General features: G+C 36.9%; 1 protein-coding gene across 1 annotated transcript in view; it reads right to left on the bottom strand.

The window, feature by feature from the left end:
- LOC127939462 (receptor-interacting serine/threonine-protein kinase 2) overlaps positions 1 to 9,058 on the bottom strand; it is a 10,002-nt gene extending 944 nt beyond the window's left edge. The window contains exons 1-10 of the mRNA XM_052536123.1: positions 8,355 to 9,058; positions 6,750 to 6,903; positions 6,449 to 6,604; positions 5,318 to 5,475; positions 4,466 to 4,515; positions 2,073 to 2,234; positions 1,163 to 1,248; positions 934 to 1,026; positions 729 to 822; positions 4 to 184 (exon numbers count right to left, since the gene is read on the bottom strand). Coding sequence (XP_052392083.1) covers positions 4 to 184; positions 729 to 822; positions 934 to 1,026; positions 1,163 to 1,248; positions 2,073 to 2,234; positions 4,466 to 4,515; positions 5,318 to 5,475; positions 6,449 to 6,604; positions 6,750 to 6,903; positions 8,355 to 8,545 — 1,325 coding nt within the window. The 5' untranslated portion in view covers positions 8,546 to 9,058. The remainder of the gene's footprint in view (positions 1 to 3; positions 185 to 728; positions 823 to 933; positions 1,027 to 1,162; positions 1,249 to 2,072; positions 2,235 to 4,465; positions 4,516 to 5,317; positions 5,476 to 6,448; positions 6,605 to 6,749; positions 6,904 to 8,354) is intronic.
- Positions 9,059 to 15,200: the final 6,142 nt, after the last annotated feature.

Here is a 15,200-nt window from a genome sequence, read left to right as displayed (position 1 = left end):
GGCAGGTCACTTTCACTCTGTGACGCATGCGGGTTGAACGGGATGTTGAGGTCGGACACATGCTGCGCCGTCTGGTATTCAGGGCTGAGGTTGTTCTGAGAGCAGTGGTCCACAAGAGGTTTTGGAGGATCAAGCGGAAGGGATATTAATGATGCCTGCGGACCAGCCTGAGCAGCTGACACACCTGATGATGTAGAACAGAACCAATAAACCAACCAATACCCTAACATTTCGTCTGCGTTTGTCTTTTGAACTACATGTACTTACTATATGGTTAGGGTTACTTGCATGTAATTATGAATAATTAATTGTGGTAGCACTTTATTTTACAGTCCTGTTTCTCATGTACATACTATGTACTTATTATAGTAATTACAATAACTATGTAATAACTAGGTACTAACCCTGAACCTACCCCTAAACATAACCTTGTGTTACCAGAACTTTCTTAGTTAAATACACTGTAAGTACACTATAAGTACATGTTAGTACATGTACTGTAAAATAATGTGCAACCTTAATTGTTGTTATAATAATAAGTTATAATAACATGTAACGTGTAACAAGGACACCTTAAAATAATACTATGAATTTTCTCATACAGCAATTCCAGCAAATTTGTTTTTGTGGAAGAAATTAAGTCAAGTAGTGAACAATACGACGGTGAGTAAGTGTTGGCAGAACAATTTTTGGGGTGATCTATCACTTTTAGAAGAAATGAGTCCTGCCTTGAGAGGGATTGGATATGGTAAGGCAGCCCGGATGGGATATTTCTGCTTCGTGGGAAGAGCAGGATCCAGATCCAGATGTGGAACTGTTGTCCTGTAACATGAACAAGAAAATTAAGACCCCCATCAGACCATTCTCATCTCTGATTAAATACTGAATCATCAACAGCCCAGGACTTATATTTAAAAAACCATAGTAACTTACTGGCCAAGGGATGTTTTGCTCCTTCACAATCTTTTCTTGGATTAGTTTCCCATTTGTTTGAGATGATGAGCAGCAGCTTGATGGCCTCATATACTGAGGGAAAGCCGGCACAAAAATTACAATACTTTTTATTTATTTTTTTGCTTTACAGTAACAATTAAACTAATTCCACTAACTAAATCTAGACAAAAATGGGAATTAAACCAATAGTTCATCCATGCATAGTTACCTTTGTTCGTTTCACTTCCAACACTGCTTCCAAGAAATTAATCTCATCAAATCTTCTCAGCATGGGCTCCAGGTCAATAAGACAATCTGTACAGTACAGACAAAGCAGCTATTACGCTTCAAAATAATTGAATAAAATATATATATTCAAAATGTATGTATGGTCACCAGTCATGTTTACACATACATCATGCCCTCTTGCTCAATCTGTCATCAGAATAAACAGGGTTTGTTCAGTTGCTCACATCTCAAAACAGTACTGTAAAAACTACTACTGTAGAAACACTACTGTAAAAGACTTCCAGTTGAATTTCTCTGAAAGTTTTCTGAATGGGTTTTTGGTTAAATGCCTGAAATAAGGTCTGTGGTTCAAGGTATGCTCGGTTTTATTTACAATCTAAAATACATCAGTAATCAGTGATTTTCTTAAGCATATCTGGTACATTAAAGAACCCCTATTATGGATTTTTGAATATTACCTTTCATCCAGTGTATAATACACCTCTAAATGAATGAAAACATCTTGCAAAGTTTTTAAATCTGAAAGTGCACCGTGAATAAGGTAACAGTCTCTCAAAAGAAAGAGACGACAATTCTGGATGAAGATGAGCCCACTGCTCTCTCTGTCTATTCACACTCATTTCCTCATTCCCCTGATCTGTTGCAGGGTTTGCAAAACAGAAATCATCATGAGAAAACTTAACTTTTAATGACTCAACATTTTTACTTGTCAGTAACACCAGAATTGCCAGTAAGAGCGAATGATAGAATTGTGGTTAAACAATTACAATATTTAACGATCCACAAGAAAAGGTCATCATATTGGAATGTGACAGCATGAAGTAAACACATTCAGAAGAATTGTGAAAAGCAGGGGAAAGGTCAAGGGTGGGGATCAGGCTGACACTCACTGAGAAAGGAGGGCCGTTCATTTGGGGCCGCGGTCCAGCCGCTGGTCATGAGTTTAATGAGGGTCTCTCGACTGGGAATTTCTGCTGGCAGACTGTCCAGGCCTGTGTCGGGTCGAGATCCTCGGAGAACACTGAACATGATCTGCATGGGATTGGTGGCCTCTGCTCACAGAAACAACAAGAGGACAGTGACGGAGAAAGGAGGAATGTTGCCTGGATACACAAATGGCTGCAGTTTATGAAACTGGAGGAAGTGACCATGAGAGGAAATCTGTGTCAGGAGTTTTTTTTTTTTTTGCATCAAAAACATGACACAGCAAAATGTGCTTAGTGTTGAGTAGGGCTGCACAATGAATTTAACTTCACTGGTTCCTGTGCTACTTTGGTTACTTTGAATTAGCTTTTATTTTTATATTTTAGTTTTCATTTTAATTGTACAGTTTTTTTTTGTTTTTTTTTGCAAATTATGTATATAGAATTTTTATTTATTTGTTTAATTTTCAGTTTTAGCTTAGTTATTTTAGTATATCAAGGTAAACTAAATGAAAATTAAAAACATTGCTGTTAACACACTTTAGTTTAGGGACCAGTTCTCACTTTTAGTTAGTTGCACAGCATTCTAGCATATCGCCTGTTAATTAGTACTTATAAACCACATATTAATGCCTTATTCTGCATGATCACATTCTAGATCCCTTTATTCACCCCATACCTAAACGTAACACCTACCCTACTATTAATAAGCAGTCAATTAGGAGTTTATTAAGGCAAAAGTCTTGGTTAATAGTTAGTTAATAGTGAGAACTGGCCCCCAAACTAAAGTGTGACCACCTTGCATTGGCAACTAGCTGAAATAAAATCTGATTTGTTAAAAAAAAAAAAAAATTTCCAGTCAACGTTTTATTTCAAGTAACTGGATTTTCGTTAACTTTAACAAAGCCTGGCGTTTGATCTTTATGTTTTGTACTGAATAGAATAAGCAGGGAAAACTTTAAGATTATTTCAGTACAGTATTCCATCCATGACAAAAAAAAAAAAAAGGTCTTTATAACTGAAAATTTGGTTTTGGTATTTTACTGACATTTCATACTGTAACCAATCACATAAATGCATTATTTTAATGGTGAATAAGAGGAGTTTAGTTTATAGGCCTATATCAGTACTTACAAGTGCTAGACTGACAGATTTAAAGCAGTCTGATTTACACATTCATTATTAGTTTCGAGAACATTTTAATGAGTTGTCCAAGTATGGCATAATCTCTAGAGTCACTGAAAGGATCCTGGCTGGTATTCTTAAAGCTTCACAGAATCCTCTCAGAGAGCTTCTAATATATCTTACAGATTTCTAACTAGGAACTAGTCTGAGAACAGCTCTGAACAAGGAAAAGACAAAAACTTTCATCTTAGCGAGGAGGCGGGGTTTGAACCTGTTGCTAGGTATGATGCATTCTTTTGAAGACTGTGATTGGTTGTGACAGGCTTTGCCAATAACAAGACGCTTATGATTATTATTAGGCTAGTAATACTATCGAATTAATATTAGGACTTACTTGTTCCATCATATTTATTTTTCCGCGTGTTTACAGTGTTGCGCATTATAACCAATCACACACGATTCCGTTGACTTTATGAATGCAATGGCCAATCAGAGATGTTCAGATGAGACTTCGTTTAATAAGAGATTCTAATTATAATATAAGATTCATCCAACACGGTGTAGATTTCTTCACCAAATATAACAGGAGTGATTTTTAAAGTTATAAACTCGCGCTAGACTGAAGTCAGCGATGATTTTCTTTGCTCATTTTCTGTAGCAGCTGTTTACATAACTGAGGAAATGTAAGCATTGTAATTATTGTAATTATATTGTAGTATCATGTATTGGCGATCTCACAGGTTAAGGATAGGACGATATGATTATGGAGCAGATCTCCTAACAATTTTTGACACTTAAGAGGGTTAAGATTGATTTGTGAATAAATTGTATCTTAACCAGGATGCTCGCTTTAATTCTAACGGGAAACACCCATGTTTTTTAGGAATTTTGCAACTAATAATTTTCATGAATATGTGCCCTGATTAACACTGAAGCTACTGATTCATGGGTTGTCCTCTTTTGTTTAAGATATTGGCTTATTCTGTATGTTGTTATAAGAAATGAGAAGATATGAGGTCAAAATTGTCCTTATTTTTGAAGTTTGGTTATGTTTAAATGTATGCAAAAATGAAAAAAAAAAAAAAAAAACGCTTTGTTCATCATTTCCGATGTTCACATACATTTGGGCCACTTTCAAGAGCAGTCAGAATGTAACAGAAGACTATGAACTAGGTGACTGTCATGGAACCCATTGGTACACTTTCTATAATTCATGATCAGCCAATGGACCCTACCTTCAAATGGTATCCGTCTTGAAAGCACTTCCCACATGATGATGGCGTAACTGAAAGAGGAAGCACAGAACAGATGAGTCTCTACGTCCAAATCTGGCAATCCCCCTTTGGAGACAAAACTCACTTTCCTATCAGTCAAATAATTTCAACATGCCCTCTGACTAAGATCACAAAACCTCAGATATTTTGGCAAGTGGACATTTACTTTCTAAATCACTTCTCTTTTTGGACCACAGCAGTGAAAGAACAAAATAAAGCCCTCTTTCATGAGCGGTTTTGGTGAGCTATGATTAAACCCAGAAACTGGTTAATGTTTTTCGGTTATGTTTTTCTGTTTCCCAGCCTCTCTCTTTGTTCTGAAAAATTGGTGAAGCATTATATAAATCCACCCATAATTCCCAACAACCTGTACTACTATATTCCTCCCTCCCAGTCAAAGGGTTTGCACATCTGTTAATCAATGAATTTCATTGGCTTTTCCATTCACTTGTAACTTGGATAAGGCTTTTATAGATTCCTAGCCAGATCAAATATTTTAGAGATAAGAATAACTAGAAAAATGTTTCCTGACTTTTCCAGGCCTGGAAATCACTTTTAAAATTCCCAGACATTTCCAAGCTCGCCATATGAACTCTGAAGATAAATTAAGGGTGGAATTTTGCTGAGTCAGCAACAGACTGCGGCCATGGTGAAATAAGGACAGCTGAACGTCTCAAGGGGATGCCCCCCGAAAAATACAGGAACTGAAAGAGCAGTACTTTAAAAGCCTGTAGTAGAAATAATATGAATCTCAGAAGGAAGTCCACTCATCCGGTCAAAACTGGAAGCTTTATCAAATCTACAGAAACTGACCTGTACATGTCATATTTGACATCAGCTCTGCGGTTCTTGGAAGGTTCGTACTCCTCAGGTGGCATATAAATGACTGTGCCTCCCATTTCGGCAGGTTTGGAGCCGGAGCCTTTAGTGATAGAGAGCTGGCGCCATTTAGATAAGCCAAAATCAGCTATCTATTCATTAACACACACATACAAGACTTTAGATCAGAAAGGCCAAATGTAAAGTTGCAACATAAAAAAAAATCAAAAAATTACTTTCGGCCAAAATGGGTTTATCTGTCAAGATACAAAATAAAAAGGGTGCCACTGAACTACATTTGTTACCGTAGTTCTTACCATTATCTGCCTTTTTTTTTTTTTTTTGCTACACAATTATTTTTAAAAGCAAAAGAAAATAATAATCACTTGCTAGCATTTTTTTATCCATTTTCCAATTACAATAAAAGAATCCTTGGGTTTCGAAGGCTGGATTTGAAGACATTTTTAGTGAATAACAACTAAAAACTACAGTCTGTTCCTCATGCAAAGCTATTATATGGTTTCAGAAGACTTGAATTACAGCACACAAATCATATGAAGCACTTTCATGATACTTTTATGGTGCTTTTGTGTCCATTTTAAAGCTTCAGAGCTCCGGTGCCTATTGTAATTGAAAGTAAAAGAGCCACCAGTACATTATTCTAAATTTCTCCTTTTGTGTTCCACTGAATAAAGCCATACAGGTTTAAATTTCAATTATCCCTTTTAAGTAGTAAAGGTTTGCAGACTTCTCAGAGAATAAATAATGAATGATTATGGTATTTTTTAAATCCACACGAATTAAGACATGTTACGGCATAGCAAGAGAATTCATTTAAAAGGGAACAAAAGAGGCTTTTTATAGGAGTAAAATATTCAAACTTGGGAAAGAAACAGGAAAGAGCAGACTTACAAGATACCGACATTGATAACGTTCAGACAAACATGGACACAGCTCAAATGACAACAAAAACATTAATAGTTGATCACCCTGATGTTCAGATAACTCAATGACTGATTGCATTTTGTAAGTTCCAGGAAATATTTCTACTAATGCATCCAAACACACATGTGAAAGTCTACTAAAACGGGGCATGGAGACATCTTCAAGCAAATCTGCGCAAACCTTAACATGGTATTCCCCATCCATCAGGATGTTCTGAGTTTTAAGATCATGGTGTAGCAGGGGTGGTGACATATTGTGGAGGAAGTTTACTCCTAAAGCGATCTCATAAAGAATACGCAGTCTCAACGGCCAGGCCACCACTGGGTACATATCTTTCTGTAACACAATAAGAAAATACAGAAGTCAACACTCAAGAACCTGTGTGCCATAAAGCAGAAAGTGAAACTGCCCATTACGCTAATACTACTAGACTAAACAGGAAGTATGTAATGTAAAAGAGACGCTGTTTGTACAGTTATACCTCATGTAGAAGCTCATCCAGTGATCCATTGGTCATGTACTCAGTCACAATGCAGAAGAACTCGGGCTCATTACAAACCCCAAAGATCTGGATGATCTGGTTAAATCGAGCTTTGTGAAGCACCTCGGCTTCCTTCAATAAGCAATTCCTTTCCCTGTAAAAAAAAAAAAAAAGGTAAAAAGATCAGACAAGGACTACAGTTTCTTTTTTCTGTCACCAGACCACAGGATGAAATATCAATTATTGAGTGAATGGATTACCACAGCTCTTTTTCTATTATCCATTCTTACATGGGAAATCTTGACATAGTTTATAAATGACAACAGTTTTATGTTGCTTCTGTGTCCTTTTTGAAGGCCACTCATTAAAACAGCACAGAAATAGTATAAACATTATATGAATTATATAGAAAGAGTATTGGAATTATATTCAACATTAAAATAAACTATATCAAAATTCTGGACAATACTGATAAGCTGGTAATTATTTTCACATTACTGGATTTGTCTGATAGTAAAATGATTATTTTGTCCTGAATAAATTAAAACACAACAAACTAAAATCAATAATTTTACATGCTACAAGGGAGTGTATAACACTTGCATGTTATTATATAAAGTCACCAAAAAATGTTCATCAAAAAATGAAAAGTCGGTCCTCATTTCTCACCCTGATGTGGTTCTAAAAGACTTTCATTCATCTTCAAAACACATGAAAATATTTTTTGTTATTAATTTTCTTGCAAGTCAATTCCATAAAACTATCTTACTTTGTTCAAAGATGAAGAAAAGTCATATGGGTTTGGAATGACACAAGTGTGAGAAATAACAACAGATTCGTGTGTGTGTGTGTGTGTGTGATGACAGCGTAGATGCTCATTTCCACTAAATTTCCCATTAATTATCCAATATCAACTCATACAGATGAAAATGCATAGATGAAATCTGAATTTCTCCTTTTGTGTTTAGCAGAAGAAAATACTTATTCAAGTTTAGAACAACATGAGGGCGAGTAAATGATGGCGGAACATTTGAAGTGAACTACTTTCATTTTAACTAAACATCTATCTCCCTGACTTTAAAATGCAAGTCTTTAATGTTTACCTGGTTTGCATGACTTTCCCAGGCCTGGAAATCCCATTCCATGACACTTCCAGGTTTTCTATGATTTTAGAAACGTCTGACCTGACCTTCAACTCTTTCGCAGTCAGTGTCTGCCCAGAAAGAGCATCTAGTGACTAGTCCAGACTGGAGCATTCGAGTCCATCATATTCTCGCTTTATAGCGGTAACATGACTAAAAATGCATTTAAACATCTCTGACATACAGTTCCCAACTGCAGTAAGATACCCAAAGCATGTCGTCTGACCACATACTTCATGTGTGTACGTGAGTGTCGCACAATAGTTTAAATCAGTGACCTTATTTGCACTGTATCCCTTCCTAAAAACCTGCAACAACCAGCGTTTATGGGAAGACTACCAGACTGAAACAATCGCAGCACATTAAAAAGCCCGACAACCTTGGAAAATGGTTAAGGAACCGTACATTTATTATGCTAATAAAGACGCAAAGCAGACAGCACAGGTAAACTGACTGAACCCACCTCTCACCAACCGGTGAATCCAGTTTCAAGCACTTGATCGCCACCGTGGTGCGCCAGTCACTGTGCTGCGCCCTGAACACGGTCCCGAAGCCGCCTTTACTGAGGTAGTGCAGGTCCGTTAGTTTCCGGTACGGGATCACCGGTAAGGTGCTGGTGAGACTGCAGATGTTGACGCAGCCGGTGTGCTCCATGTTTGAGGATAATATGAGATGAGACGGGCCCGTTCAGCTTCAGTAGAAAGGAGAACTGAAAGCGCACTGTTACTGCTGATGAGAACCCTCACAGAGAGACTAAGTATCGCGCATGTGTCTACATGTTGTAAAAAGCGGTCTAATCTGCGTAATGTACTATATACTCCAGAAATAGGCGTTTGTGTGAGTCTGTCTGACTGCTAAATGATGGAGTCATAATATCCTTGTTAAAAGTGTCACTGAATAACAGATGGAGAAGAGATACATCCTACAGCTCGCGCTCGGAGACACGCCCCCAATCCGAACGACGCATTTTATATCGCGCCGTAAAACAAACGGATAATAACCGCCAAAACGAAATAAAACCACCACAGTTTGAGATTAAAAGGTGACGGAACGTGTTCGTGGTGGTGGGTGTGCGCTAGTCAAATATTGCGCAGGTGTGTGAATCAGTGGGTCGGACTACAATCCTCAATGTTATGGGTTTCGAGTGTGAGTGTGTGTGTGTGTGTGTGTGTGATACCACCCTTTAGTCCCGCCCTAGAACTGATTATTATTTGTTGCGGATAGATGAATGACACTTTTAATTGGCAAATCGCAGATATATTTTAGACCCTTGCAGCCAATCCTGTCGCAGGGGGCGGGATTTCTCTGAATACAGGTAAAGTTAAGGAACAAAACAAGCTTCCGAGTGTCGAAGGGTGCTACATTTATTTTAATAACAATTTTGGGGTGTATTCACCAGACCTGAACATTGTGAATATCGGCTTTTCCCCCTTTTTTAAAGCGTATATTTACTTTTACACATAATCAAAAACAGGCTAATCAAACAAAGGCTATACATTAGTTTGTTTATAAATGATCTACCATGTTGTCAGCTTTATGCTGATGACACAGTAATTTACACATCGGCTAAGTCATCTGCCAAGGTTGCTGCAGTTTTAAATAAACAAATGGAAAGGATATCTATATGGCTCTAGGAAAATCATCTTACTCTGAATGCTAAGAAAACTATCTTTATATGCTTTTCTAATAGAAAGCAAAAAGAAAAGTAAAAATTCAAGTAAATAATAAAGTAATAGAGGATGTAAAATAGCTTAATTTTACCGTTTTAGACTCACAACTTAAATTTGATAAACATATAAAAAAGCTATCAAAAATAGTAAGCAGTAACCTAAATTGAGTGAATGGATTCCCACAACTAAAAAAAGAAAAAAAAAAAGAAATGATATGCTAAATTTTACAAATGTAAAAATCTGTCATATATAAAATAGATTTTTAAATGTTTGCACAATAAGGCACAGTTCGTTCTATGTAAACTGATAAGGATGATACAAGTAGAATCACTATGAGTTTGGCAGGTGGGATTAATTTTTGTAGACTACACAAGAGCAAAGAGCCTTTTCTATTGAGGGTTCCAAACTCTGGAACCTGTTGCCAAATGAGTTTAAGGCAATACTTGAAATTAAGTCCTTTACATTGAAGGTAAAGCACGCATATTTAAATGTAATAATTTTTGTATGTAAAAGTGTAACTTAATGTAATTTTTTTCTTTTTTTTTCTTATATGTATAATTTAGGTAGGTATTTCAATGTCTATAAATGACATATTGTGGTAGCTTTATTCTATGAGTAATAGTTTTATTCTTTTTTATTATTATTATTATTATTATTTTAGAAAAACCTTTTATTTTTTAAAAAAAAGATGACAAGTAGCTTTTGCGATACTCTCTATGTGCAATACATATTTTCCAGTTTTGACTGGGATAATGTTTTTTTTTGTACTGTCCCTATACAAATGAACTTATGCATATATATAAATTATAATAAAAAAAAAACATAACTGCTGAAAATATAATTGAAAAGCTGACATGGAATAGAAATGAATTCCCTCCTCGAGTTCTCATTGTCAGTGGTTCTGGGTTCAGTAATGATAACAACATTAGCTCTCATGCAGAGGATGCGATGGCTGCCTTGGTAACCTGAAGTGTTTTGCTCTGGGCACAATGGGAGGGAAGTGCCCTGAGGTACATTATTCCTCATTCTGTTAATGGTTATGATAGTGGCACCAACAATAAAGTATATTATTAGAAATCTTGTGTGTGTGTGTGTTTTAAGCCACTTTGGATGGGTTAAAAGCAGAGCACGAATTCCGAGTATGGGTCAGACTGTATGTCATGTCACTTTCACTTTCACTATTTATGTCATTAACTATAAAACTTAATGACATAAATGTCACAGATTTTCAATGCTTTTTATTATTATTATTATTTATCCGGACAGTGTCCATTTTTTAGGGTGTAACTAAATATAAGTGTATATAAGTGTAAGTGTATAAGTGACTTACATTTCTGCAAGTTACATGGTTTCACCAGTAGATGGCGACAAGGGACTGTCTTTCTGATTGAGTCATTTAATCATTCATTCAACCAATTCTTTCTTTTACTCATTAATTCATTCTGCATTGTTTGGTGCAGCAAAAATAGACAGAGTAACTGTAAATAGTGAGTCTCATACCATGTCTTACTCAATATGAACTTGTATTATTTATTTATTTATTTTTATACTGTTGTAAAAGCAATATCACACTCACATTTCTGATTTTGTTCTGAATATCAGCACAGTTGTGATGCAATCATAACAACACATTATTTGCTTGTGATATTGTTTAATTATACTTGGTATCATTTAGCAATAGCAGTAATTAATAAATAATTATTAAAGTCACCAAAAACAATGCTTTAGCTGAAAACAAACCAAATAGCAAATACATTCTGAATGTCATTCACGTAATACATTATTTTCACTATACATAATATTTATTATTTTTACTATTATTACTATTTTTTTTTCATACAAAAGTAACTGGAAAAAACAATAAGATTAAGACAAGTTATTGTAATATTTTGACAATCCTAATAATTTGCAGGTTTATCAAGGCACAAAAGAATATTTTTTGCCCTCGTGATCCTCCAGTGGTCGGCATTCACTGCATTAAACACAGCTGAACACACTTCACTTCTGGTCATAAATGGAAGAAGTATTGATTTGAAAGACTGAAACAGGTTTTAATATATGTTGGGGTGCTGAAATATTTTATAATTCATGTACATCATTAAAGGTTGTTAACAAAAATAAGAAAGGGGAGAATGAAAAACTGTCTACTGGTATCCCTACACACACACACACACACACACACAAAACATAAATTTATACTAATATTTCTAGATATTTTTATTACTACATTTGCAGAATCCATATTCATACACCAGTCACTGACTTTCGATGTCTAGCGAATCATATGACTTATAAAAAAAAAAAAAAAAAAAAAAAAAAAAAATCTCATTTATTTACTGACTAAATTGATTTTTTAAAACTTGTTACCATCTGGTGAATTTAAAGGGATAGTTCACCCAAAAAGGAAAATCCTGTCATCATTTACTTGCCCTCATGTCGTTCCAAACCTGTATAAGTTGCTTTCTTAACATAAAGGAAGATATTTTGAAGATTTCTGGTAATCAAACAGTTGGTGGTCTCCATTGACTTCCATTATAGGAAAAAAAAAAATACTATGGAAGTCAATGGAGACCACCAACTGTTTGATTACCAGCAATCTTCAAAATATCTTCCTTTATGTTCAACATAAGAAAGCAACTCATACATGAGGGCGACTAAATGATGATGATGAATTTTCATTTTGGGGTGAACTATCCCTTTAATAATCAGCTCAGGTGTCAATGGCGCCATCTAGTGCCTCCCAGTAAAACATGAGGGACTCACATGTGTCCTGATGCATCCCCGCAGCGGCGTGTTCAGTTTTTTCCACACCTAACTTTTCCACTTTCCATCAACAAAATGCAAAACAAGATGCAGCCAAATGGTAGCTTTTATTGTGTTGTGAAACCAGTCATTACACAGCAGCGAGGAAAAAAGGACCAGTTTTAATTCTACATTAAATAAAGGTTTAACTACCTCACAAAACGTTCTTGTGATGCTTAGACCAATACTCTGATGTTTAATGATTCTGTAATACTGTTTCAAATGATTGTAATAAAATATAGCTAAAATAAAATTAAAGGAAAAAATCTCATATATAAATAATCTTTACTTATCTGTGATTTTTTTCACTCTGCTGTCATGAATTCGTATCAGATTGTCTGTTGTTCATATTTTGACTGTATAGCACTCAAAGGGGGATAGATCACCCCTAAATAAAAATTCTGTCATTAACTTACCCTCATGTTGTTCCAGATCTGCATATCTTTGTATCTTCCGTGTGGAACACGAAAGCAGAAATTCTGAATAATGAGCTGATTTTATACATGCAGTTACAATGAATGTGGACTGCAGCTTCACACTTTAAAGGAAATCAAAGCATCCAAAAAGTATCACACAAGTGTCTTCTAGAATCAAATGGTGCCTTTGTTTCAAAACGAACACAAATAAAAAGGCATTGTTCACCCAAAAATGAACTTCCCATCATGTCATTCTAAAACCATGTTGAACTTTTGTTCAGCTTCAGAACACAAATGAAGATATTATTTACGAAACCTGAGAGATTTCTGTCTCTCCACTGAAAGGCCATGTAACCAAAACTTTGGTGTTTCACAAAGTTTATAAAAACATTATAAATGTGACCCATATGAATCAGTTTGCATGAATCAATTGTTTATATTATATATTAAATCTGTTTCTCATATAATCAGAATCAGAAAGAGCTTTATTGCCAAGTATGTTTGCGCATACAAGGAATTTGTTTTAGTGACATAAGCTTCCAGTACACAGAGACACCAACACACAGACAAAAAAAAAAAAAAATGTAGCCAAATAAATAAGTGTATAAACAATTGTGCTATAAATGATAATGGGATAGGATTGAAAAAGATGCAGGGATGTACTAGGATGGAGGGGTAACAAATAAATATAAGGATATTGCACGTTTATAAGCATAAGTGGGGAACATTTAACTGTTCATGAGGTAGATTGCCTGGGGGAAGAAACTGTTTTTGTGCCTTGCTGTTCTGGTATTTGCGGCTCTGAGATGCCGGCCAGATGGCAAAAGTTCGAAAATGGGGTGACTTGGATGTGAGGGATCCAGAGTGATTTTATGAGCCCTTTTCCTCACTCTGGATGTATACAGTTCTTGAAGGGTGGGCAGGGGAGCACCAATAATCCTTTCAGCAGTCCAAACAGTTCTCTGTAGTCTTCTGATTTTGTTGCTGAGCCAAACCAGACAGTTATAGAAGTGCACAGTACAGACTCAATGACGGCTGAGTAGAACTGTTTCAGCAGCTCCTGTGGCAGGTTAAACTTCCTCAGCTGGCGAAGGAAATACAACCTTTGCTGGGCCTTTTTAACAATGTAGTCAATGTGATTGTCCCACTTCAGGTCCTGAGAGATGGTGGTTCCCAGGAATCTGAATGACTCCACTGCAGTCACAGTGCTGTTCATGATGGTGAGTGGGGGGAGTGCAGGTGGGTTTCTCCTGAAGTCCACGATCATCTCCACTGTTTTGAGCGTGTTCAGCTCCAGGTTGTTAAGACTGCACCAGACAGCCAGCTGCTCAACCTCTTGTCTGTAAGCAGACTCATCACCGTCCTGGATGAGGCCGATGACTGTAGTGTCATCTGCAAACTTCAGGAGCTTGACAGAGGGGTCTTTAGAGGTGCAGTCGTTGGTGTAAAGGGAGAAGAGCAGAGGGGAGAGAACACATCCCTGAGGGGCGCCAGTGTTGGTGGAGCAGCTGTTTGATGTGAATTTCCCCAGTCTCACTAACTGTTGCCTATCTGTCAGAAAGCTGGTGATCCACCGACAGATAGAGCTAGGAACAGAGAGCTGGGTCAGTTTGGTCTGGAGGGTTGTTGGGATGATGGTGTTGAAAGCCGAACTGAAGTCCACAAACAGGATCCTCACATAAGTCCCTGTTTTGTCCAGATGTTGCAGGATGAAGTGCAATCCTATGTTGATTGCATCATCCACGGACCTGTTTGCTCGGTAAGCAAACTGCAGGGGGTCCAGTAAGGGTCCAGTGATGTCCTTCAGATAACCCAGAACCAGTTTTTCAAACGACTTCATGACGACTGACGTTAGAGCCACAGGTATGTAGTCGTTAAGTCCTGTTATCTTGGGTTTCTTTGGGATGGGGATGATGGTGGAGCATTTGAAGCAGGAAGGTACTTCACACAACTCCAGGGATCTGTTGAAGATCTGTGAAAAGATGGGGGCCAGCTGGTCAGCACAGATTTTCAGACAGGCTGGTGTAACACCATCTGGGCCTGGTGCTTTTCTTCTTTTGTTCTTCTTGAAGACCTGGCGCACATCATCTTCACAGATTTGAAGAGCAGTAGGTGTGGAACGGGGGATTGCAGGAGGTGTTAATGGTTGTGCAGGGAGATGGTCAGAATAGGTGTTGGGGGTTTCAAATCTGCAAAAAAACTCATTCAGGTCGTTAGCAAGCCGTTGATTAGCCTCAGTGCAAGGGGATGGTGTCTTGTAGTTTGTGATGCCCCTCAGTCCTCTCCAAACTGAAGTTGAGTCGCTGGAAGAAAACTGGTCTTCCAACTTTTTAGCGTAGGTCTTTTTAGCCGCTCTGATCTCTTTGTTCAGTGTGTTCCTGGCCTGATTGTACAAGACCCTGTCCCCATTTCTGTAGGCAT

The sequence above is a fragment of the Carassius gibelio genome, chromosome A2, assembly GCF_023724105.1.
Source record: "Carassius gibelio isolate Cgi1373 ecotype wild population from Czech Republic chromosome A2, carGib1.2-hapl.c, whole genome shotgun sequence".
Taxonomy (NCBI): Eukaryota; Metazoa; Chordata; class Actinopteri; order Cypriniformes; family Cyprinidae; genus Carassius; species Carassius gibelio.
Note: the sequence above shows the minus strand (reverse complement) of the source record. Positions and strands in the feature narration are given on the sequence as shown.